Genomic DNA, 26,072 nt, shown 5'->3' with positions numbered 1-26,072 from the left:
ATGTTTGCAAATTACTGTAATTTCCTGAGATTATAGAGGAAGTTCATCCACTGAAGTCTTAAAAGGTATTGCTTTGGAGAGAAGTAAACATGTTTTGAATGATCAGGTTCGATGTTAGATGCCCAGAAAAGCTGGCAGTGTCTTTGTGCATGTACTTATGTTTTTAAACGGGAACAGGTTTCAGGACTGTGAAAAAGGGGGGAGACACACAGTATTAGGCTGTCATTTTTCTGCAGATAAATTGTTATGGTGTGATTGGATTTGGATTAACCACAGGCTGCACTTGATGGAATGCAGCATTGCAAAAACAAAAAACAAAAGGAAACCTGGTAACTTTTGTCTGTTCAAGTTTCCAAGGCTGCAAAATAGGTCTTTGGGATTTTGAAATCACAGTTTACTAAGGCCCTTCTCCAAAGCATTGAACCTCTCAGAGTTTCCTGCTAATTTTAGCTTCCTTTTTGTAGCATTCCGTTCTTGGGTTCCTTCTGCACAGAGCCCTGGAGACGGGGAGGGACTCAGCAGAGGCGGACGGCAGCACTTGGCCAGTGCCTCAAATGGCCTTTCCACGACTGTGGCAAACCGTGTCTTGTGGGATCAGTGGAGGTGGTAGATTATCTATTTCTGACACAAGATTTGTATACCACTTATTCAAAAAAACCTCCAAGTGGTTTACAGAAAACTGTATTTTAAAACTCATTTAAAAATACTGATTAAAAACTGCTGTTAAAAACAAGTTGACATAGAATCCCCAAAAATCAGCCAGCATTCTTATTCTTCTGACAGCACTGAGACATTCAGCATTGAACATGAGAGATATAACCGCATGTTGTAGAGCCAGCAGGGTAAGGTGGTCAGAGTGTCAGACTAGGACCTGGGAGAGCAGGGTTCAAATTCCCACTTGGCCGTGAAGCTCCCTGGGTGGCCTTGGGCCAGTCACTGCCTCTCAGCCTAGCCTACTATGGAAGAACTATGGAAGCCACCTAGAACTCCCTGGGAGAAAGGTGGGATATAAACTCAATCAATCAATTTTTGACAGATTTACCGTATTTTTTGCTCTATAAGACTCACTTTTTCCCTCCTAAAAAGTAAGGGGAAATGTGTGCGCGTCTTATGGAGCGAATGCAGGCTGCGCAGCTATTCCAGAAGCCAGAACATCAAGAGGGATTGCTGCTTTCACTGTGCAGTGATCCCTCTTGCGGTTCTGGCTTCTGAGATTCAGATTTTTTTTTCTTGTTTTCCTCCTCCAAAAACTAGGTGTGTCTTGTGGTCTAGTGCGTCTTATAGAGAGAAAAATACGGTAAATCTGTTTGCTTAACTAGACTGGGATGGGGGAAGATGCTCAGAAAAGGTTATCTCCTGTCTCAGTTGGCCTTGATTGTTTTATCTCTGGGGTCATCAAACTTTCAGCAGGGGGCCGGTCCACTGTCCCTCAGACCTTGGGGGGGGGCAGACTGTATTTTTTTAGGGGAAATGAACGAATTCCTATGCCCCACAAATAACCCAGAGATGCCAACTTCATAAAACTTAGGGAAGTGCTGTGTGAGATCCCATGGACAGGAATACTAAAAGGAAAGGGAGTTCATGATGGCTGGGAGTTTGTTAAGAGGGAGATAGTAAAAGCACAACGTCAGGCAATACCAATGAGACGGAAACATGGAAGGTGCCTAAAGAAGCCAGGGTGGCTATCTAAAGAACTTTTAACTGAGTTAAGATTTAAAAAGGATGTGTACAAAAAAATGGAAAAGGGGGGAAACCACCAAAGAGGAATTCAAACAAATAGCCAGCACGTGTAGACACAAAGTCAGAAAAGCTAAAGCACAGAATGAACTCATGCTGGCTAGAGAGGTTAAAAGCAACAAAAAAGGCTTTTATGGGTATGTCCATAGCAAAAGGAAGAACAAAGAAACAGTGGGGTCACTCAGAGGAGAAGATGGTGAAATGCAAACAGGGGACACAGAAAGGGCTGAACTCCTCAATGCCTTCTTTGCCTCAGTCTTCTCCGATAAAGAAAACAATGCCCGACCTGAAGAATTTGGAGCAAATGATTCAGCAAAGGAAACACAGCCCAGAATAACTAAGGAGATAGTACAAGAATACTTGGCTAGTTTAGATGTATTCAAGTCTCCAGGGCCAGATGAACTGCATCCAAGAGTATTAAAAGAACTGGCGGATGTGATCTCAGAACCACTGGCAGTCATCTTTGAGAATTCCTGGAGAACAGGCGAAGTCCCGGCAGACTGGAGGAGGTCAAATGTTGTCCCTATTTTCAAAAAGGGGAAAAGAGAGGACCCAAATAATTACCGCCCAGTCAGTCTGACATCAATACCAGGGAAGATTCTGGAGCAGATCATTAAGCAAACAGTCTGTGAGCACCTAGAAAGAAATGCTGTGATCACCAATAGTCAGCATGGATTTCTGAAAAATAAGTCATGTCAGACTAACCTGATCTCGTTTTTTGACAGAATTACAAGCCTGGTAGATGAAGGGAACGCAGTGGATGTAGCCTAGGCATTTGACAAGGTGCCCCATGATATTCTTGTAAAGAAGCTGGTAAAATGCGGTCTTGACTATGCTACCACTCAGTGGATTTGTAACTGGCTGACTGACCGAACCCAAAGGGTGCTCATCAATGGTTCCTCTTCATCCTGGAGAAGAGTGACTAGTGGGGTGCCACAGGGTTCTGTCTTGGGCCCGGTCTTATTCAACATCTTTATCAACAACTTGGATGATGGACTCAAGGGCATCCTGATCAAATTTGCAGATGACACCAAACTGGGAGGGGTGGCTAACACCCCAGAGGACAGGATCACAGTTCAAAACGACCTTGACAGATTAGAGAACTGGGCCAAAACAAACAAGATGAATTTTAACAGGGAGAAATGTAAAGTATTGCACTTGGGCAACAAAAATGAGAGGCACAAATACAAGATGGGGGACACCTGGCTTGAGAGCAGTACATGTGAAAAGGATCTAGGAGTCTTGGTTGACCACAAACTTGACATGAGCCAACAGTGTGACGCGGCAGCTAAAAAAGCCAATGCAATTCTGGGCCTCATCAATAGGAGTCTAGCATCTAGATCAAGGCAAGTAATAGTGCCACTGTATTCTGCTCTGGTCAGACCTCACCTGGAGTACTGTGTCCAGTTCTGGGCACCACAGTTCAAGAAGGACACTGACAAACTGGAGCGTGTCCAGAGGAGGGCAACCAAAATGGTCAAAGGCCTGGAAACGATGCCTTATGAAGAACGGTTAAGGGAGCTGGGCATGTTTAGCCTGGAGAAGAGGAGGTTAAGGGGTGATATGATAGCCATGTTCAAATATATAAAAGGATGTCACATAGAGGAGGGAGAAAGGTTGTTTTCTGCTGCTCCAGACACGGAGCAATGGATCCAAACTACAAGAAAGAAGATTCCACCTAAACATTAGGAAGAACTTCCTGACAGTAAGAGCTGTTTGACAGTGGAATTTGCTGCCCAGGAGTGTGGTGGAGTCTCCTGCTTTGGAGGTCTTTAAGCAGAGGCTTGACAACCATATGTCAGGAGTGCTCTGATGGGGTTTCCTGCTTGGCAGGGGGTTGGACTCGATGGCCCTTGGGGTCTCTTCCAACTCTATGATTCTATGATTCTATGATGCATTTTAAATAAAAGGACACATTCTACTCATGTAAAAACATGCTGATTCCCGGACCGTCCGCGGGCCAGATTGAGAAGTCAATTGGGCCGGATCCGACCCCCGGGTCTTAGTTTGCCTACCCATGCTTTATCTTGTGATGGCTGTTTAGCAGAGGCGCTGTTATCACACCCTTGCCAAAGGTTGCGGCATCCTGACACCCGTCATGTTGCACAACAGCCTTCACCAGCCTGGAGCCCCCCAGCTGTTTTAGACTACCGACTCCCATGATCCCAGCCAGAATAGTCCTGCTGACGGGGGCTGGTGGGGGCTGCAGTTAGGTGCCAAAGGCAGCTGAGGAGCGACAAAATCTGTTTACATGATCCAGATGGGTTTCCAGGGTCTTGTGGATTTGGTTTGACACGTCCCATGACTCTAGCCCTGTAATCCAGTGATGGGGAACCTGAGGGACTCCAAATGATGCTCAGTGCTGTCTCCCATCATCTCTGATACCCTTGGGCATGCAGGCTAGGGCTGTTGGAGCTGAGAATCCAGCAATATCTGCAGGTTCACAGATTCCCGGTCCCTGCCACAATCCAAACCAAAGAACAAAACAGACCGCTTTTTAAACCTTCTGCTCTGTATGTTAGGAAAGTCAAGAGACAAGGCTGAGATTTTGGGGTTAGACCTGGAGGGCTGGATAGAATTCAATTGTTTGCAGCTACTTTGGTGTCTTTCATTCATGCAGAACAAAGTTCTTCCTGGGGGACCCTTTTACCTGCCTGATTTATTTTTAAAAGGTAGATTTATGAGGAGCCATCACCTTATCAATGTCTTTGCCCCAGGATTTTCTCTTCATTGGAAGAATTATGCTCACTCTTGGATTCCAGGCATCCTCCCAGCAAGGCTTTCATAAGACTGCAAATATAAGATGCTGCCCTTCCCTTTCAGAACCCCTGAGAATAATTGTAGCAACTGCATACAGTGGTACCTCGGTCTACCAACAGCCTAGTTCACGAACTATTTGGAACATGAACACTTCAAAACCGGAAGAAGGTGTTCTGGTTAGCGAACTTTTTTTGGAATCCGAACATACTCCGTTTGGGGTGCACTTCCGTTTTGAGTGCCACACTTCCGTTGCCCGGCAGTGGAGAAGGGGGTCATCACGGCATTTCCCGCAGCCGCAAGGGAGGGAAGCTGCCCGCCAGCTGGATTGCAGGAGTGCAACTCCCCCCCGCCCCGTGCCGGACTGGCGACACCCGGAAGTGGAGAAGGGGGACGTTCTCTCAGCTCTGCTGCAGTGTTCTCCCCCTGCTCCACCCTTGCCTACTTTCCCCCCTTCACCCAGGGATGGTGTGCCGAGGGGTGTGTTGGGGGGAGGAGAAAGGCAGAGAGAGAGAGACCTCCGCATGCACGGAACCAGCGCGGTGGCACATTTTTAGTGCCTCCAAAGCTTTCCAAGAAAGTGCTCCTCCTCCTCTTCCTCCTCGTGCTCGTCCGCCGCCACCGCCCTCCACCCCCGCTCCGCTTTCCCTTCCTGCCGCACATCTCTTGCTACCATCGCTCTTACAACCACATGTGGATCTATGCCAATCCTTTCCATTTTGTTTCCATTTTCCATTACTTTCTATGGGAAAACACGCCTTGGTTTAAGAACACTTTGGTTTAAGAACGGACTTCCAGAATGGATTAAGTTTGTAAACTAAGGTACCACTGTATTGATATTTTAAGCATTGTGCCCCCCCCCCACTCCCAAGTATCTGCTGGTGAAGAGGGAGCAGAGGAGGGCCAGGCAAGAAAGAAATGTGAGAGTGCTTTATTTACGGTATTTATTGGTCAATAGAACGTCTGGACCACCTTTCAGCCAAATGGGTCCTTTTATGTAATACAAACAGACAGAGCCAGAATGAAATTTGATTGTTCATTTGATATTGGCATGCCACTTTTCCAACAACCGAGTTGAGCTCAAAGCACCTCATGAGAATAGTGAAGGATTGACAAATAAATAAACCCTTCCTCATACAGAACACACACACATACAAAATAAGGATATAACAAGGATCAAATGAATCAAAGCAATAATAGTACAATAAATACAACAAATGAATCAAAACGGTGGCCAACTAGATGCCTGTGGGGAACCAGCCAGCAGGACCCAAGCACAAGAGCCCCCCCCCCCCCGTGGCTTCCAGCAACTGGCATTCAAAGCAGGGCTGCCTACGACTCTGGAGGTTGAGCATAGCTCTTGTGGCCGGGGGCCATTGACAGCCCTCTCCTCCATTAATTTGTCTTATTATCTTTTAAAGGCATCCAAATTGGTGGCCATCCCTGCCTTCTGGGAGAGTGGGAGAGTAACTTCCATAGTTTAGCCACATGCTGTGTGAAGAAGTACTTTATTTTATCTGTCCTAAATCTTCAAACATTCAACTTCATTGTATGTCCATGAGTTCCAGTGTTGAGAGAGAAAGAGAAAAGCTTTCTCCACTTCCCCCTTGCCATGCATAACTTCATAAATTGTGATTAATGTGAATAAATGGGGTGCATTCTGATGTTTAATTATGCTTTATTTGGTCTGCCATCTTGATCCCACATAGTGCTTGGAGTCTAAAGGTAAATGGAGATCTCAACCTCCCCCTTGGGAAGCCTCATGCAGAGTTGGCCAGAGGCATCCCAACTGGTGCAGGTTGGGCTTGTCATACCAAATTTGGCAATGTCCTACCAAATGGGGTTACAATATCTTCAGAGGCATCCTAATTGGTACAGTTTGGATCTGTCACATCAAAAAATGGTCACACCACAGCAATGTTTTGGACTGCCATCTTGATTCAAAATGGCGGCTGGTTGCCCAAAGTCAGTGAAAACTGCTTATCCCACCTCGGGAATCTTAACACATGGAGAACAAAAGGACAAATCATTTTCCAAAATATATAGTAGATAAGGGTGACTAATATATACAGATAGAAAGTGCTGTTTTTCTGGACACAGAAATGTGTTGTGCTTGGAACAGAGCACACCTGTGTGTGAGGCATGTTCCCAGTGGTCTGTGGTGGGGGTTTTGTGTTACTGAATTAAAGGGCTGCACTGGTCTAGGTTTGTGATTTGTTTTGTTTTACATGGTGGACTGCTGCACTCTTGAAACAAAGCATCATTTCCAGTTCCCTTGTCCTCCTTTCAAGCACTTGAAAAAGAGATGGATGTTAATTAAGATATGTCAATGAGAGGAGGAGGAGGAGGAGAAAAAGGTTAAGAGAAAACGTAATTTATGTCTTTAATTTTCCAAATGTTTCTCTTCTTCGTCTTGCGCCACTTAACTTTAGGAGTAGCGGTCTTTAATTAGGGACAGTGGCAGCTATAGAGGGTGATTCAGTTTGCATGCCAGGGGTGTAATATATCAAGTTATATCCCCACAAGTCCTGTAAAATAAGTATGGGAGCAATTTTATAATTATGCTGTGGGTGGGTGGCCCCAGATTAATTCTGAAAATGGGAAAAAGAAGATGGGGGAAGGGGAGCAGTCTGTTATTTCAGATATCAGTATTTTGATGAAAATGTGGACCAGAATCCTTTCCCCACAAAAAACCCTTAGGATGATGAGATAGCATGACAAAACATCAATCTGGGACATTTTGGTGAAGAAAACCTATGGAGTTGAGGAAATTCCACAAAAACGGGGAGAAATAAGACTTTCCCCCACATCAAGAAACCATTGGGTGGTGCCCAACCAACTTTTACTCAGATGCAAGCCCATTCGAATCCATGGACCTCTATTAACCATGCCCATGGGTCAACTCTGAGTGTGACTAACACTGAATACAACTCCATGGGTTTTCCTCCACCACCACCCTATACTTATATTCTGCTATTTAACTGGAGTCCTCAAAGCAGCTAAGAACATTTATAAATGCAACAACTAAATCCTACACAGTAGACCCACCAAAACCAATCAGCCTAATTTCATAATTTTGAGTGCAGTGGGGTTCATTATTCCTTCATCCTAAAAGAAAACTCAGGGAATCGAATGGACTCTAATGTGCCCATTAATTTCAGTGGTTTTACTCTGAGTAGTACTAACATTGGGATTTACCCACAGTGGGCCATTCAAAGAAGAGCCAAATGGTAAGTGCTCCAAAGGTTTCTGCCTCTCTCCATCAAGCCACCACATTCTCCACCTGAGAATGGGGAGCTGCAATTTTCTCCTCCTTCTTGAGTTTTCTGTACAAGCAGCACATGCACAAGATCCTAATATATGATTAGAAATCACCATTCAGGGAAGATACAGGAGCCAAGAAGATGCTCATGGATTTTAAAAATCCTTCCTTCCTTTACTTACATGGAAACAAATTTACAGTTGATTTAATGCCACCCATATTTTCACTTGCTGCTTCCATTCTGCATTTCATTAATGCCATAGATTTTCTGCACACAGGCGGGTAGGTGGCATGAAACTGGAACGGGATCAGTGCTTTGTAAGCTGAACTACTTGTTCTCCTCAGTGTCTTGGGAGCTGCATTTCTGTTGCCTTCCCAGCTGACACAGGGGATGACCATGAGAGGGGCAGCGGGAGGGACGCAGTGCCCAATAAGACTTTTCACACACAGCTCTTTTGGGGTAGCTTCAGGTGTGTGAGGCAGGTGAGCAGGGAATGAATGCCTGGCTGATGGAGCAACAAGGTGGGAGGTCTTCAGAACTGTGTTTTGATTTTATTGTTTTTTATGGATATGATTCATAAATTGCTTAGCAAGAAACTAGACTTCTAAAAACTGGGCCATAGAAGACTCACTCAGTCTCATTGCATCCTCTTTGATGTCTGGAACCCGGATGACCCATTTTTCTGGACTGAACCTGCTACCTGTCAGTTTGGAGCTCCCTGTATTCAAATGCCAGCAGCCTCCAGGTGAATGAAGAAAACAGCCTTCTTGCCCACACCTGTAAGTTCGCCAAGCCAACAATTCATCGGCCGAGTGTGGAAGTTATTCCACTAAACAAGACATAAGAAACTGCACCTGTCTTTGAGACAAAGGCTTGAATTCCACTGAGGCCTCTTTTTCTGTTGAGGTGTTGCATTAACAGAACATTTTTTAGTATTTCCTCTAAAATTATATACCTGGTGCTTTGACCGCTTAGTCTTTTGTATGCATCACTGAAATCAGAGCAGGGGAAACCCTTTCAGGACACCACTGTTCATCATCAGGTGCAAAATTGAGAAGTATCAGTCAAATCTTTTCAAATTGAGGGGTGATGACCAAAAAAATTAAAGAATCGGCATTGTCTCACACTGGAGGGAAGATGGCAGTTCCAAGTTAGGAAGGAGTTGTCAACCTTTTTTAGGGGGTGGGGGTTGACTAATAATCTGTTATTGAACCAATTACTAGACTGCTTAAATTTAAATACATTTGCACTTTATCTAAAGTTGAAATATAAGTGACTTTTTGAGAGATGAAGGAAGCTGCCCCAGGTAGGGTTGGGAAGGTCCAAGACCCTGGAGAGCCACTGCCAGTCAGAGTAGACAGTACTGAGCTAGATGGACTAATAGCTTCCTGTGCTATCCTATGTATGTTCTCAAGTGTGAGTCAGCTGCTTCTGAAATGCCCTCCAGTTTCAAAAACAAGTTGACTTTATGAAGTTACTTTCAGGTCCAGTGAGCTCAGTACCGTTTGCTCCGACTGACGGCAGCTTGGCAAGGGCTCAGGCAGAGAAGGGTCTCCCCCCCCCCGCCTCCTGTGATCCTTGTAACTGGAGGTATCTGGGGTTGAACCTAGGGGTCTTGTGCATTCAAAGTATGGGCTCTACCACTGAGCTGTGGTCTCTGAGCATTTGTCCTCTGTCAAAGGCATCTGCTATTCTGAAAAAGGGAATCTGGAAGCCTGATGGGTGTAGAGCCCATTATGCATGTTGGCTATCTCCCTGCCCAAGAATGAGCCTATGCCCAAATAAATTTGTTAGTGTTAAAGATGCCCCAAGAATCTTTTGGGGTTTTTTATTGCAGGAGAGTTGATATAATTAGAAAAAGCCTCAAGGGTGCTTCTCCAGCATGCGGACAGGAAAACCACACATGGCAACGAAAGACTGGTTGTGAGCATTCCGTGGCTCCCCTTCACACCTTTGAATGTAGCTGTTTCACAGAATCACAGAACTGTAGAGTTCTAGTCCATCTAGCCAACCTCCTACAATGCAGGAATCACAGCTAAATTTACAATATTTTTCCCCACTTTGCAGACAGTTATTGCCTTCCAAAGCAATTTCAATTAAGGGATGGCTGCTTTCAGATTTATCTGGCTCACACACACACACCAGGGAAGTGTGTGTCCATAGGAAATCAAATTGTAGCCAGGAATGTTGCAGAATTATGCTTGCAGAATTTCATTGACTAATAAGAAATAAGAAAGACTGTAATAAGAGTTGCTGCTGGAATGCTTTTGTGGCCGCAGTACAAACAGATGCATTTTCCTTTTTTAGGAGCTTTATACTTGTTTTTCCTACGGGTTGGTCCCACATTTGTTTCTGAGGAATGAAAGGGTTATGTGCAGTGTAAATTGGACAGGCCTAATAAAGATCCACATCAAGCAGATAACCATTGACAGCATTTATTATCCAATCTGCTGGAAATGTTTTTAGCGCCCATCGTCTGTCTTGCTTTGATAAGGAGTGACATTCTCTCTCTCTCTCTCTCTCTCTCTCTCTCTCTCTCTCTCTCTCTCTCTGTCTCCCCCTTGCAGGACCTGTTGTTTAGCGTCTGTGCTCTCAATATCATCTCCACTATTGTCTGTGCTCTGGCCACTGCGATGTGCTGCATGCAGATGGTCTCCTCTGACATTCTGCAAATGGTAAGTGAATTCCAGCAAGAGAATGTGCAGTTATGCGTCTATCTCTTCCCCCTTGCCTTGGTGTATCCATGCAATATTGAAGGGGCTCACCAAGGGGCAAGTCCAGATTCTCTTTTCAGGGACTTTGTGTTTGTTTGTTTGTTTGTTTGTTTGTTTGTTTGTTTGTTTGTTTACCACTATGTCATAAAAAACACCAAAGTTAACAGCAATAAAACTATAATGGAAACCATATAAAATAAGTTAAAAACAGACATCAATTTACCATCATGGAAGGCTGTATTCTTAATTGGCGCATAGGCCTGGAGCAATGGAAAAGTTATCAGCTGGCATTTAAAAGCTGGCAGAGAGGAAACGTACTGAATCTCTATTGGCAGAGCATTCTTCGTGACGGGGCCAATGTCAAATGAGCCTGGGGAATGACAAACGATGCTCCTCCAGATGATCTCGTCAGCTGAGCTGTGATTCAGCATTTGATCTCTTAGAAACTGTTGAATGCTGCTATTCTGTATTCATAGCTCCCATTTCCTCTTATGTAATCCAGCTGTCCCCAACCTGGTTCTCTCCAGATGTTCCTGGACTCACAACTTCCATCAGTCTCAGCCCTCATGGCAAATGACTCACCAGCCTCCTCATTTGGCCCATGGGGCTTTTTTGGCTCTGTTGTGCCCACCTGGCATTTTGGCCTGCAGGGGTGGGGGAAGTCCAGACTGCCAGCTCCAGTTCCCCAGCTAAGGTAGGATACCTCCTCCAGGCAGCCCCCAGTCTCCTTCAGTCAGCAGGGCTCATCTTAGAATAATAGATTCTAAGATTCTCCAAAGAACTGCACTGAACAAATAAATACCGTATTTTTTGCACCATAGGACGCAATTTTTCCATCTTAAAAACTAAGGGGGAAAGTCTGTGCGTCCTATGGAGCAAATGCAGGGGGGGGAGGCAAGCGGGAAAAGCCCCCAAGAGCCACACACAATCTTGCGGGCTTTTCCCCAGGAGGGAGAAGGGACTGACGCGGCCAGTCAGTCCCTTCTCCCTCCTCTAGAAAAGCCTTGCGCAATCTCTCCAGTCGTGGGAGGCTGTGCAAGGCTAAAGAGGAAGCCCGGGCAGCGAGCGCGATCCATCCCGCTCGCTGCCCGGGCTTCCTCTTTAGCCGTGCGCGCCTCTCCAGCCGTGGGAGGCTGTGCAAGGCTAAAGGAGCCAACTTTTTAAAAATCTCTCTATCTCTACCTCTTTTTCTTTTTTCGTCCTTTCTCCACCCCCTTATTTTCCTTTGGATCAGTGTTTTTATCTAGATTAACGTTTTAGTTTGGAGGGGGGGAATATTATAAAACAGGAAACTCTGCAGCTTTTATTTTAGTATACAATAAAAACAGATTAAACAAAACACAAGAGAAGGAACTAGCATAGAAGAAGAAGAGAAAAGGGAAAGAGGGAGGATACAAAGCCATTTACCAGAGGTAGATCTTAACCCTTGCCTCACCTGGGAGCTTCTCTGGGCAGGAATTCCCTCGGCTGAAGTGGGGTGAGGGAAGAGTGGCAGGTAGGGGGGTACCTACCTAGACAGTGAAGCCACATGTCTCTCCAATGAAAATTGGGAGTGGGCATTGTGTGAAGTGGCTGTGGATCTCCTGCCGCAGAAGTGTAGGACTGTGTAGAGTTGGGAGGGCCACCCGAGGGTCATCTAGCCCAGCCCCCTCACAATGTAGGAATCACAGCTAAAGAACGCCAGGCAGATGGTCCCCCAACCACTGCTTAAAAGCCTCCAGTGGTGGTGACCCCCAACAACCTCCGAGGTCACAGAATTGCAGGGTTGGAAGGGAACCCCAGGAGTCATCTAGTCCAGCCCCGGTGGACAGCGGGCACGATCCATCACTTTGTGCAAGGCTAAAGATGCTGCTCAAGGCTAAAGAGGAAGCGCGTAGCCTGTCCGTGGCTCTTTGGGGCTGGGGGGGGGAATAATATTTTTTCCCTCGATTCCCCCCCCTCTAAAAACTAGGTGTGTCCTGTGGCCTGGTGCGTCCAATAGAGTGAAAAATACGGTACTGTATCTGACATGATGCCTCTCAGCTGTTGTGGGAATCCAGCTTTCATCAGCCCAGCCAGCCTGGTCAATGGTTAGGGATAGTGAGAATTGTAATCCAAAGACAGCTGGAGGGCAATGTGGAAGGCACCACATTGGCCAGCCTTGCTCTGCTCTGATACAGCTTATGTGCTGCACATCAAACAGCAACACAAGTGTGAATCAGCCAGGGGAAGAAGAAAAGGGAATTGTTTGGCGATGGCTTTTTTTTGGCCCATTTATAAACTCTGTTGTTAACAAGGTAGTTTTAAAGGTCCAGCTCAATAATTGATGGGAATGAGAGTAGAAAAAGTTCTGAGACTGGTGTGTACGTGTGTGCTAAGGAACATGCTGAGCGGTAGGGGGTGTTGCTGAGTCAAGTACAGTTGCTTTTCTTATCCATACCTTTACAGGTTTTTGCTCTGCATTTCTTTCTTTTTCTTTTTGCTGCATGATAAAAAGTGCTGATAAAGGAGATACCTCCATTTCCTATGAAAATGAGCTTGAGCCGTTGTGCATGTTCCAAGCAAGTGTCCTTGTGAGAAGCACTCGCAGGCGCTTAGAACAGTTAGTGAGAGCATCCTTTTCTTTTGGAACATTCCCTCTTGTGGGAAACAGATGTTCCAAGCATCCACTCTTCCCCTTCTCCAGCGTGGAGGAGATGAAGGGGCTCTGGGCCAAGCAGGTCTTGCTCATGGCAGGTTTCAAGCAGAGCCCACACAGCTTACAAGGGCAAAGGGTCCTTTCATGCAAATTGAAAGCATGAAAGTCAAGTTAAAAGTTAACAAGTCAGATTCATAAGAAAACACCACAGCACCCTCCCTAGAATTCTAAGATTTTTGTTTATGTTCTACCTTTTCACCAAATGAGGATCCTCCTTTGCCTTAGTGGTTCACATAATCAGTCCTAAATGCCAACCCTTCTTCCTCTGTCAGCGGTTCTACGCCTTAGCAACACGAAACTGGCATATATCATCACGGCCATCCAATCTCTTTCCACGCTTCGTGAGTCACCTTCTGTCTTTACGACCTGCATGCTCAGTAATCCCCTCTGCATCGATTCTTTGCCCTTAAATTACGAGTTGTGCTTGTGGTATCCTGGGTCTGTCGCTTAATGTCCTGCTGATCTGAAGGCATGAACTGAACCAGAAATCACACCCTTTGCTAAGCTTGGCTTAAATTTAACGTAGGATTGGAAGTGGGATTAGTTTAAACTTACTTGTCAAGCCTCAAGGAATATTACTTCTCATTTTCTTCTGAGACTCACCTGAACTATATGGTAAACTTGCTCAGTGTATCTTGAGAAGTAGGAATTAACAAGAGGAGCCTGTGACAAAATATTGCTGTCACATTGCATTCTCCAACCTGGTGCCCTCCATAAGTTGCTGGACTACAACTCCCACCAGCCCCTGCCAGAATAGCCAAAGGCCAGGAATTATGGGAGTTGTAGCCCTGCACAGTCCAGAGGGCCCCAGGCCAGGGGAAGTTTATGATTCCTCCCTCAGTTGCAGGATATTCCCGTTGAGGGTGCTGCCTGTTCCTTCATCCCCACCTCCAGGTTTGAAGGACTGTGTTCAAGGTCTGGATTACGAGAATACCATTGACTGTAATGATGCTGGGCTGTTTATTGTGACTGTCACAGCCTCCCTCTGACTTAAAGCACTCTTGACATAGTACCTCTTGTAAAAGTTCCAGCAATGGTATCCATCAGCAAATGTAAGAGGAAGTTAATGATGGTATGTGGTCACTGTATAGTTTCTGTTGTCAGCTACAGGTATAATAATAATAATAATTCATTGTGGGTCTCATTAGGTTCCATTTCACTGAACAGCCTGCCTCTCAGTTTTCTACTTTTGAATACATTCATCAACAGATCTTCTGGTAGAGATGACCATAGTTCAGTAGCAGAACACATGCTCTGTGTGTAGAAGGTCCCAAATTTACTCCCCAGCATCTCCCACTAGAGATGAAGCGTCAGGTGTTGGTAAAGGCCTCTCTCTGCCTGGGAGTCAATAGGTCCGTGTTGTGTTCAGGCACAGGAATTATCTGTGCACTGTTCATTCAAAGGCAACCCACAGCCTGCACCCTACGCCAAACTCTCAGGCTCAAGCAAAACCCTGCCACAGGCAGAAATGTGTTGCCTTCCTGAAACCTCTGTGAGCCAGAAATCAAGCCAAGAGCCAACAATCTGTTCAGTTGCCTCATAATTCCCAGAGAGACTGGACTTCCAGCACTTCTTATGGAAGTGATATCTTAAATTCAGAATATATATCAGGGATCCAGAGACTCGGTTCACAAAAAATGTGGAGGATTTATAACTCTTATAACACTTTCATGGGGATTTAATTTCACAGCTCTAGAAATAGGAATGCAATATTAGGGTGCAGGATGAAAGTTATTGGCGCTTCCTGCGGCTTAATCTTACAAAACACTTCCTTTTTAACAGCCACACATAATTTTTCTACCAGAAGGAAGGGAATAGTGGTCTCAAATGACCCAGAGGGCCTAGGAACTGAGTCCCAGAAGGATAGGGACATCTGGGGAAAATGTGGAGACAGACTTGGGGGCAAGGCAAGCTGTGGAATCAGGTAAGGAATCAGACAAAACAGTAGAGAGGAGAAGAGTGAAAGGTAGGTTTGCAGCCAGGTGAGCAGTCTGAAGGCACCACTGGTGTCAGGAAGACTAAGAGGCAAGGAGAGCGGAGGTCAAGAACGGCATGTGTTACCTAGGGAGCAGGGAGTGGATGTTGGAGCCAGCAGAGAGAGAGAGAGAGAGAGAGAGAGAGCGCGCACACACACACACACACACACACACTTCTTTTTTTAATCAAATATGACCTTATTTCCTTTTTGTTACATAGGTAGAGAAAACAGTTACAAACTTTGAGAAAAATGATAAGGAAGACTCTACTATATATTTTAGGGGAATTTGTCCTCTGCGTACCATATTGGCCTGAATATAAGCCACACTCGCAAATAAGCTGCACCTTTAAAATTCAAGAGGTAAAAAGAAAAAAAGACAATACCCAAATATAAGCCGCTCCCTTAAAATTGCCGGCGCAGGTAAGTGATGAGCGCTCTTCCCTGGTGCTCTCCCCTTGTGGTTGTCCACCTGCAGCGGCGTGAGTGTGGCGTACCCACTTCCCAGCTGGTTTGCAGCGCGCTTACTTCTCAGCTCCCCCCCCCCCCCCGCTAAGATCTATCCTGTAACGGGTGGGAGGCAGTGGCACCCTAAAAAACTTTTCGGCTGCAGCAGCGGTGTTTGGGGGTGGTGCACAGGCTGCCTGGCGACTTTCCCCCTTTTATGATTCCTCCATCCGCAGCAGTGGTACTTGCAGGGTTGCCTAAGGTTGCGGATATAAGCCACACTCTAACTTTGCATTATCAGAATTGGGGGGGGGGGGAGTGTGGCTTATATTTGGGCCAATACGGTATTTGGATGGCTCTCGAGATACTGGGGTGAGGGTTCCCGAGGTGGGGCAGTGGTCGTTGTCATCACTTGACTGGTGGATGCCATTTTGAATCAAGGTGGTGGTGACCAGAATGTTGGACAGAATGTTTGGTGTGACACAACCTGTGTTTAGTATAGGTTTGGTCACCTCTTGTGATATCATCACCAAACTTGCCATGAGGGTTCCCAAGATGAGATAGAAGACTCTGTCGGAAGTCGGAAGAGTGGCTGGGGAAACTCAGCCAGATGGGCAGGGTATAAATAATAAGCTGTTGTTGTTGTTGTTGTTGTTGTTGTTGTTGTTGTTGTTGTTGTTGTGTGACAAGTCAAAATTCACAAATTACAATATCCATTTAAAAATCACAATATTGTTGGTTTCTACAATTTCCTGGGAAGGTCCATGCACTCACTATTAAGAAAGACAAAAAGAGAAAAATAAGTAATACAGTGGAGTAATAGTTACTTAGCACTGCATACCTTATGGGAGAAAGCACCTCTAAGCTAAAACTGTAAAAACCCAGTATAAATACTATATGAGATATACCAAGTCAATCACTGTCCTGATATGTCCAATCAGTGACAAAGACTGCTACCTGCACCCCAGCAACCCTCATGCTGAGTTTGGAGGTGCTATCCGGGAGGCAGCCAAGCCTTTGCCAAAAATGGGTATAGTTAATCCAAAGTCATGTTTTGGTCTGCCGTCATGATTTATAGTAGTAGTAGTAGTAGTAGTAGTAGTAGTAGTAGTAATAATAATAATAATAATAATAATAATAATAATAATAATAATAATTTATTTATACCTCACCCATCTGGCTGGGTCTCCCCAGCCACTCTGGGCGGCTTCCAACAAAATATTAAAAGAAAATATTCTATTAAACATTAAAAGCTTCCCTAAATAGGGCTGCCTTCAGAGGTCTTCTGAAAGTCTGGTAGTTGTTTTTCTTTTGGACATCTGATGGGAGGGCGTTCCACAGGGCGCCACCACCGAGAAGGCCCTCTGCCTGGTTCCCTGTAACTTGGCTTCTCGCAGTGCGGGAACCGCCAGAAGGCCCTCAGAGCTGGACCTCAGTGTCCAGGCAGAACGATGGGGGTGGAGACGCTCCTTCAGGTATGCTGGGCCGAGGCCATTTAGGGCTTTAAAGGTCACTTTGAATTGTCCTCGGAAATGTACTGGGAGCCAATGTAGATCTTTCAAGACCAGTGTTATGTGGTCTCGGCGGCCACTCCCAGTCAACAGTCTAGCTGCTGCATTCTGGATTAGTTGTAGTATGGTTTACGGAGTTCAAAAGCCAATAAAGACCACTGCCCCACCTTAGGATCCCTTGTGCTGAGAGTGGCAATGATATCTCTAGAGGTGGCTGAACGTAGGGAACAAGTGGACAAATCGTTTTCTAAAATATATACTAGATTAGACTAGACTCCCCCTCCCTCCTCTCCTCTCTTTGTCGCTCTCTCTCTCTAAACTATGAGATACCTTTACCCAACTTGTGCCCACTCAAGTGCTTCATTTGGCAGAATTGGCACTACTACAGGTTCCTCATAATGCCCTTTCTGCATTTGTATGAACTCAATCATTTAGTGTGGCAGCACATACACTTTGGAACTCCCTGCCTGTTGAGATCAAGCAGGCGCCTTCACTCTACTCTTTTCAGTGCCAGCTCAAAACGTTCTTGTTTAGACAAGTCTGCTCAGGTGCTTAGAAAGCTGCTGTGAATTTTAACCTGCTGTAGTATTTTTACTTTTTGTATGTTTTAAATTATTGTTGTAAATGTTACTTAATAATATTATTGTTTTATCTTTTTGTAAACTGCTTTTTTCTACAGCCAAATCTTGTGGAAAAGGGGCTTACAAATAAATGGGCGACGATGATGAAGATAACGATGCTGATTGTGTGTCATAGTAATTAGAAGGAGGTACCATTCCCTCTAATGCTGAACTTAACATACATTATGCAGTGATTCCTGACTCGTATACGGGTGTTCTTTGGAAATGTGCTTTTGCCTTTTGCTCTGACTAGCAGCTGATGTGCTTCCTCCTGCTGTATGAACTTGCTAGAACCTACTGAGTGCTATTCCTAATGCACCTTGAATCTCCTGCTTGTATCACACAGTTCCTGCCGCAGAGGTCTCATTCTGCCAACCCTGACTGTATGACGCCCCATGGGACTATCTTGGGGCACCAGACCTTGGATTTTGACGAGTTCATCCCTCCAATTCCACCCCCACCCTACTACCCACCCGAGTACACATGCACTCCTGTGATAGAAGCACAAAGGTAAATGATTTCTTTAGCCTGTGACTAACCGTTCACACAAGAGACATGAATGAGCTGGTACTCAGCAAAGGGTTCTTGGTCTGCTGCCCTGTCCCAGGCCCCAGACAGCAAAGAGGGATTCTTCCAGGGCTGCTGCTGGCTTTGAAAGATAGCAAGGCACTCTTGGGAGCCGCAGGCTCAGTTCAAATAGGCAGCATTTTCATTCATTCATTGTATAGGTTCAAAACAAGTCTTAGCTGATAAATCCTACAACATTTGGTTAATTCACTGAGTACAGTGTAAATCGTCATGCCTTTGCAAGAAGCAGGCCATCTTTTGTCTTTAGGTGACCCAAATTCATCATAGCAGGAATAATCTTGAAAGAGGCTTTCCCTCCTGTGGGTGAGCGAAAGGGAGGTGCCTCTGCTAAGGGGTTGCTTGTCCTCTGCACTTTTAAGAAGTAGTTGCCTTCAAAAAGAAATCAGATTTTTTTTATAGAAATGTCTGCCATCCAATTAATCAGGTCACATCTTTCATCTGAGCAAAAGTTGATTTAATTGATTGAACTGATTTGTTGATTAAATGTTAAAGCCCCAGTTGTTGATGGCTTTCTCTATCGCTGATTATTGTTGTCATTGTGTGTGTGCTTGTTTAGAGGGCTCCACCTGGACTTCCCTCACTCACCCTTTGGCGCTTTGTACGAGGTTGCCATCAACAGCCCTGGAATGCTCTATCCATCTGAGCTGCCCCCTCCCTATGAAGCAGTTATTGGACAAAGCCCAGCCAATCAGGTGAGAGAGACCACTAGTGGGAGGATTGATTGTTTGTTTGTTTAAAAATTATTCATATACTGCTATGTCATTTTTTAATAAAAAAAATCCAAGTGGTTTACAGCAATAAACTATAACACTGTACAACAAAATAAGTTAAAAGTAGAAATCAGGTAGCTATTGTGGAAAGATGTCTTCTTCATGGCCTGCATAGTCAGGAGGCCTTTGAAACTTGCCCCAGAAGGTGTCCTGAATCTCAGGATTGGGCCGATGACACTAAAGGCTCCATTTCTGATTGTCCATTGAGCCAGCTCAGGGAATGACCAACAACACTCCTGCTGGGGATCTCAGTGATCAAGCTGGGATAGAAGGGTTCAAGGAATTCAGGATCTGATCACTCTTCATCTGTGCCCAACCTGCCCAACCCAGCTTTTATCAGATTCAGCCAGCATGACCAATGCTCAGGCATTTTGGGAGTTTGGGGGGGGGGTGACAGTTTGAGGAAGGCTAATGTAATTCCATGCAAATGGGGAGCAAGTATAAATCACATGATCAGAACCAACTCTTCTTCAGGAATAGTTAGACAGGGATTGAATCTGGGACCTTCTGCATGCGAAGCAGATGCTCTCCCAGTGAGCTGCTGCCCTTTCCTCAGATGGCAAGCAACAACCTAAGCAGGGATGGGCAACCTTTTTCCTGTTGAGGGCCACAGGCCAACAGTGGGTAGTACCAGAGGCAAAAGCCTACTGGGTCAAAGACTCTCCTGCTTCCATGTTCACCATCTTGGACTGGAATTCTGACTGCCCCTTAGGGCTCAATGGAGCAGTGAGATCCCTGCAGAGCATGCTCCATCGGCCTGGAGATGGCACAGGGACGGGGTCTGGTGTCAGCATATGACCGCAGAGATGCTGGTTCAGGATCCAGCATAGCTCCATGGGACTTCCAAATCAACATGCACAAGACTGGGCTGTGAGCAGCTAAATCTCGAGTGATTTCTTTGATGGTGAATGCTCTGGTTCCATTAGCTTCTGCTCCTGATTTTCTTTTCTTTGCTTTGCTATTCACAGGTCACCGCTGTGAACCAGCAAGTCACAGAGCCCAGTCTGGGTGAGAGAAACACCACAGCAGGCTTCAGCAGCCAAGGTGATCTATGCACTGCTCATTCACTGGCACAGGGCTCGTGCCCACTTTGATGCCTATACTTGTGACCACAGGCCACCTTGGCTGTGACTCCGGGAAGACCTGCTCCCTGCCTTGCAGGGCTTTTCCACCTGGTCTGGGGAAGGCGGGCCCAGACTGACTCCAGCTGCAAAAGCTGAGGCTGCTGAGCAGACACTTGGGCTGGGGTGTTGTCAATATTATTTTTTTGTATCTTTATTTTTAGATCTTATTGTGATTTATGTGGCCATTGTTCAATTTGGCTGTGTACTTTCTGAAGTGTTTTATTTCTTGTTTATGACTATTTTTGTAATGTTTTGTAATTATGTAAATCTTTTCATGTTGTAAACTGCCTTGACCATGGTTTGAACCAGTGCTTTTTTTCCTAGAAAAATAGGTGCCTGTACTCACCATGAAGTTGTCAGAGTAAGTGCCACACTTTTTGACAACCACAAAAAGAGGTGCTGGTACTGCATGCCCTTGAGTGCCCCCTGGAAAAAAGCTCTGGTTTTTACCATGGAAAGGCAGCGTACAAATAACATGATGATGATGATGATGATGATGATGATGATGATACTGTACCTGGCAGCTGAAATCACAAAATCAGAGGCAATTAAGAGAGGTTCATTGCTGCATTAGATCTGCACCAGTCCATTCATGTGTGGGACTCATTGCTTTATCTTGCGCTCGTCAAAGGATGCGCCTGCACATGCCAGCCAGCTCCAAATAAGGGAAAATTTCATTTAACCTTCCTTGGGGTTTTCCTTAGAAGAGGACATGGAGAGTTGCTTGTAGGAAGAACACCACTAGACAAATGAAGGAAAATAGAAGAGTTTCCCAAGAATTTAAGAAATCTGGAAAGTTTATCTGAAAACAAGTGAAGCACCCAAAGGAGCAAGGGCTTCTTGTTAGAGCCCAGGCTTTAGGATTCAGGGCTACATGAGAAACATAATGATCAAGAGTGTTGCAGTACCTTCAGCCCAGGGTGGGTTACAGCTTTAAAACACAATTTAAAAACAATTGAAAACAACTTACAGTCATAAGGCAGGTGGCTCCAAAAAATGTAAGGGGTGGGGTAAAGAGGTGCACCTGCAGCATTCTCTGAAAGCTGTATAATATACGTGTCAGGTGCACTTCTGTGGGGAGGGAGTTCCACAACGTAGGGGCCACCGCAGAGAAGGCTCTCCTGGGTTGCCACCCCCTGAACCTATGAGGACAGAGGAACTACCAAGAGGACCCCTCTCTGCTGAGCTCAGCACCTGAAAGGGTCTTTAGCAAAAAAGGGGTCTTTCAGATATTTGGGGCCTGAATTTGGGGTCTGAATATTTAGGGCTTTAAGTCTGAGCACCTTGAATTGAGCCGGGAAATGAACTGGCAACCAGTGCAGCTGATTTAAACCAGGTTGGCACTTTATGACACTACTCCTCTGTTCATTTCATTCTCCCTTTGCATTTTTGACGGTATCATAAAACCAGGTTGGCCTGTGCTCAATAGTGGCACTGCAGCAGTTTCTGACTCGGCTCTGTTTTGCAGCCTCGGCAGACAGCACTTCCCACGTGGCCTCTGAAGCAGCTGACACCCCTGAGCACCTCAGCTACTCCTCAGAGGACCTCTGTTCCCTGGAAGTCCAGGAGTCCCTCCTTTCCACGGACTTCTCTTCATACGATGCAACCCACAAAGGTGCCGTAAATAGGAGCTGCTCCAGCTTAGACTACAGCATCCATTGTGGGCTGCACAGGACTCGCTCCCAGGGTTCCCCAGGCGACGAGGCCAGCCAGGAGCCCGAGACCTGCTCCCGCCGTCGCTCCTCAGACTGTTCCTCAGAGAACTTCACTGCCTCCAGGAGAGATTCACGCAGCTCAGTCAGAGAATGCAAAACCACACCCCCTCAGAAGCCACGGAAGATGTGTTGCGGGGTCTTCATCCCACCCGCTGGGCCACAGACTCACCATGCCCATTGCTCAGTGCCTGCAAACAGTTTGCCCCACAGCTGCCCAGAGAGGATGGCCCAACAGCGCACGAGGAAAACCAGGATTTCCAGCATAGTCCGATCCACTAGTGACCCTCTGTCATGTTCGTCTGCCCCTGAAGGTGAGTGTCGCCTGCTGAGATGCTGGTCAACAGAGCCAGTGGCGGTGTAGTGGTTAGAGTGCCAGGCTAGGACCCGGGAGACCAGGGTTTGAATCCCCCCTCAGGCGTGTTGCTCACCAGGGGGATTTTGGCCAGTCACTCCCTCTCAGCCTAACCTCCCTCACAAGGTTGTTCTGGGGACAAAAGGGGGAGGAGAAGAAAGATGTGTGCTTCCTGGAGCTCCTGGGAGGAAAGGTGGCATCTGAATGTTATAAATTAAACAAACAAACATAACATTTCCAGATGTTGTTGGACTGCGGGGTGAACACACCTGTCAACACTGCATTCTCTTTTCTGTTTTTCATTTTTCCATTTAAAGTTCAGTTTGCCACTAATGCATCAGTTAGCATTTTTAAAAATGTTGTCAGCATTTTATTTATTAATTTATAAAAATATTTAATAGACAACTATTTCATTAAAAATATCAAACTGGTTTCCAGCAAAAATACATAAAACCATACAGTAAAAACCATATTAAAAACCATATTAAAAGAATGTATTCTTAATTGGCTGCATAGACCTGGCAGAAAAGAAAACTTTTCAGCCAGTATTTAAAAGTCAGCACAGAAGGTGCCTGCTGAATATCCAGTGGCAGAGCATTCCACAGGACTGGACCAATGACACTGAAGGCTCATTTTCTTTCTGTTCTCAAGTTAGCCTCAGCATTTAGTGTGCATTCCTCTTATATATGCATATATTGTGTGCAATGTGTGATACCAGGGGATGGACCACTGGCAGAAGGCCACAGCTTTCCCCCCCCCCATGTGGTGCCCCCTTTGCATGGGTAGTACACAAAGAGGCCTAGAGAGCTGACTGATCATGACAGGGCAGGCATTGAACAATCAGAACAATTATTATAATATCAGAACAATGATTTATACAGCCAGGGGGGTGCCTGTCTCATTGTGCTGCCTCAGGTGAAATGGGAAGGTGCTGCCCAACTGCCCCCAACCCTGCCAATGCCTCGCTTACTAGCTTCCAGCGAGGTCTCACAAAGTCCCAGGAGAGCTCAGCCCCGGCAGCAGCAGGAGCTCGCACCCCCCCCCCCCTGGATTCTGCTGCCCACAGCAGCTGCTTCCATCTGTCTCATGAGTGGGCTGGCTCTGTCTATAGGCACTGGTGGTGGTAACAATGACCCACTGAACGCGCTGTGGGCCTTGTGTCTGAATTAGCGCTGTTTCTCCCCACCGCCTTCATAACATTTCTCCTCCCGTTCGGTTTTAGTTCCTGCCTCTGGTCCTCACGTGGCTGCCTCTACTTATCAGGACTCCAGAAACCAGCTCCATCCAGTGGGAAAATTGAGGGACCCCAAAAAGGCTGAACGCTCCCGGAAGCCAAAGGCCTTCCAGACCATCTGCAAGGAGCGTCCCCACTCTCTGGTGGACCTGCAAGCCTACAAGGACACGAAGATCCTGGTGGCCAAGTTTTTGGAGCACTCGAACTGCAACCTTCCCCCGGAGGTGCGTCATGTGGTGAACAGCATCCGGTCGGTCATCAAGTCTGACGAGCGGCACATGGAAGAAGCCATCTTCAGTGCAAACATCATTGACCAGGTGGGCAGCTTTAACGTTTTGGTTTGGGTAGCGACGGCCATGGTAGAATCTCCTTGTTCCATGGCAGTTTGCTGCTGGATACCAGTCACTGGGGAACAACAGAGCGAAGGCAATGGCCAGGGCAGGCAGAGGGCAGCCGACACCCTCCAGATTAGGGATCTCTGCGAAATTGCTACTTTCAAATTTGATATCAAAACTAGTCACAGTTAGGTTGCTTTGAGCTCAGTATCAAAGTGGATGCAGATTCCATGTACATGTGCGGAATGCCCCAGCCCTTTTGCATGGCAGTGCCAACATTACAGATGTGGCCAGATGGTACCAAACAGGCCAGCAAAGCAGAGGTGGGGGGCGGGCATAGGAAAAGGCAGGCAGGCAGACACAGGGACTCATAGATGCACATCCACACTATCTGCCAAGCAGTCACAAACTCAACAAGAAGCTTCAGGAAGGCAGGGACTCAGCCCGGGGGGGGGGGGGCAGGACCTGCATCTTCACACAGAGAGAAACACACACTAGAGGAGAGTAGGATGTAGAAAGGCAGGGCTGGCAGAATGAGGAAAAACAGGCTGGAAGGCATGGAAAAAGTAAACTGACAGGGAGAAATTGGGGGGGAGGGTTTGCCACCATCTCAGAGAACACAAGGCAAAGTAGGTGGGGAACTGAAATGAAGGTGAGAAAAGAACTTCCATCATCCCTGGCCATTGGCCACACTTGCTGGGGCTGATGGGAATTGTAGTTCATCACCATCCAGTTTCCTACCTTCCTAAGATGTTGGATGTTGCACCAGATTATGTTCTGTTTTCATTATGTTTTGATCGGTGTACTTTTTATTTTTTTACACTTGTACGATTTTGTGGCTAGGGAATAAAGATCACAATTCTGTGATCTATAGGGACTCAGAGGTAATTTGGGGGTGCAGGTCATCCCACGGTGCACCCCACAAAGTGCCAGCAAAGTGGCTTGACTCCTTGAACCACGATTTTGCATCCGGCTCCACCACCCAGGTACCCCCCCCCCCATTTTGCACCAGGCGGTGGCTCTCGAGGTTCTAGCTTTTTAAAAAGCAGCAGCACATTTTGCTACAAGCGCCTGCTGGAACCGCCAGGGGCAAGCTATTCCACTTGCCTTGCCCCACCCCTTGCCTCAGACCCCTAAAAGGCGGAGCTTCTGTTTAAGTACTTTTTTTGCTGTCTCTTAGTGTTTTTGTGGGTCCAAAAGGCAGAATATGAATAAAGGAAAAAGTAACGTAACCTTCCGTCCCAGAAGTCTGCAGTCTGCCCACCTCTGGCTCTGCTCTGTATCTCGCTTTCCTCCTTGCTCTCAACTTGTGCCTCTCCTCTTTCTCTGCAGGTGATCATGAGCTCCCGACAGAATGTGGATACCTCAAGAAAACGGCTTCAGGAAGACCTCCACCTACAGAGCTGTGGGGCACTGAGCTCTCCGGTGGCCTTGTTACGCAGGGCCCACGTTGGCCCCAGCTTAGAGAGACCACACAGTTTAATCGGAGTCTGTCGAGAAACCATCCTTTGACAAAGTACTGTGGCTGCTCCACAGAGGAATATTCCAGCTCCACTGCAGGCCTCTGGGGGAGCCCAGCATCGGGGGGGGGGCGTTAAAAGGCAAAGCAAACCCAACAGACACCCCTGAAGAGTCTTCCTTTCATGGTCCGGCGTTGGATCTTACCTTTCAGTGGCACAGCGCCCCGGGTCCTGTGGCTGCCTATTGAAGGGGCTCCTTTTGCAAAAGACCATTGGTTTATTATTTAACAAACACAGACACATACTTTTTCTCATTCAAAGAAGTTGTTTTTAAAAGTTTTGAAGGACATGCTTGGGGCTGGAGGGCACCGCCCCCCCCCCCTGTTGCCAAGCTGCGATGACCCTGCTTTACAACTTAGAAGTTGTATTTTATTCACTGTACCTCAAAAGTGTTTTAACTAATTCTGAACAGTGTTTTAATAAAAAGAAAAAAGAAAAAATGTATTTCTGGACACTGCATCTTCCAGAATTGATTTTCTGCAATCAATATGTGGATTTTCTGTTGGGTTTCTGGGGGAGGGGGTTTGATGTGTTTATTGTCTATGTGTGTCCCCCCCCTTTTGGGGCTAACTGATGTGCTGTTTTCCCCTTTTTAAAGATATTTCTGCTCCACTGATATTGACAATTCTAAGATTGAACCCAGGATAGTGGGATGGGGCACTTGTAACTACTAACTACTCTTGGACCAATGCCCGTCATCCCTGACCAGTGACTGTGTTGGCCACAGTCCATG

General features: G+C 46.2%; 1 protein-coding gene across 2 annotated transcripts in view; it reads left to right on the top strand.

The window, feature by feature from the left end:
• The window catches only part of ENTREP2 (endosomal transmembrane epsin interactor 2), a 190,445-nt gene extending 164,662 nt beyond the window's left edge, over nt 1-25,783 (top strand). Inside the window, exons 5-11 of one of the 2 annotated variants that reach the window (XM_083475764.1) lie at nt 10,325-10,432; nt 18,048-18,211; nt 18,846-18,981; nt 20,028-20,067; nt 21,652-22,209; nt 23,473-23,801; nt 25,152-25,783. In XM_083475764.1, coding sequence (XP_083331890.1) covers nt 10,325-10,432; nt 18,048-18,211; nt 18,846-18,981; nt 20,028-20,067; nt 21,652-22,209; nt 23,473-23,801; nt 25,152-25,331 — 1,515 coding nt within the window. In that variant the 3' untranslated portion in view covers nt 25,332-25,783. Of the gene's footprint in view, nt 1-10,324; nt 10,433-18,047; nt 18,212-18,845; nt 18,982-20,027; nt 20,104-21,651; nt 22,210-23,472; nt 23,802-25,151 lie in introns of both variants that reach the window. The other variant, XM_083475763.1, reaches the window with a different exon arrangement.
• Nucleotides 25,784-26,072: the final 289 nt, after the last annotated feature.

Source organism: Podarcis liolepis (genome assembly GCF_965112155.1).
Source record: "Podarcis liolepis genome assembly, chromosome: 14".
Classification (NCBI taxonomy): Eukaryota; Metazoa; Chordata; class Lepidosauria; order Squamata; family Lacertidae; genus Podarcis; species Podarcis liolepis.
This window is presented reverse-complemented; position numbering and strand designations above follow the sequence as displayed.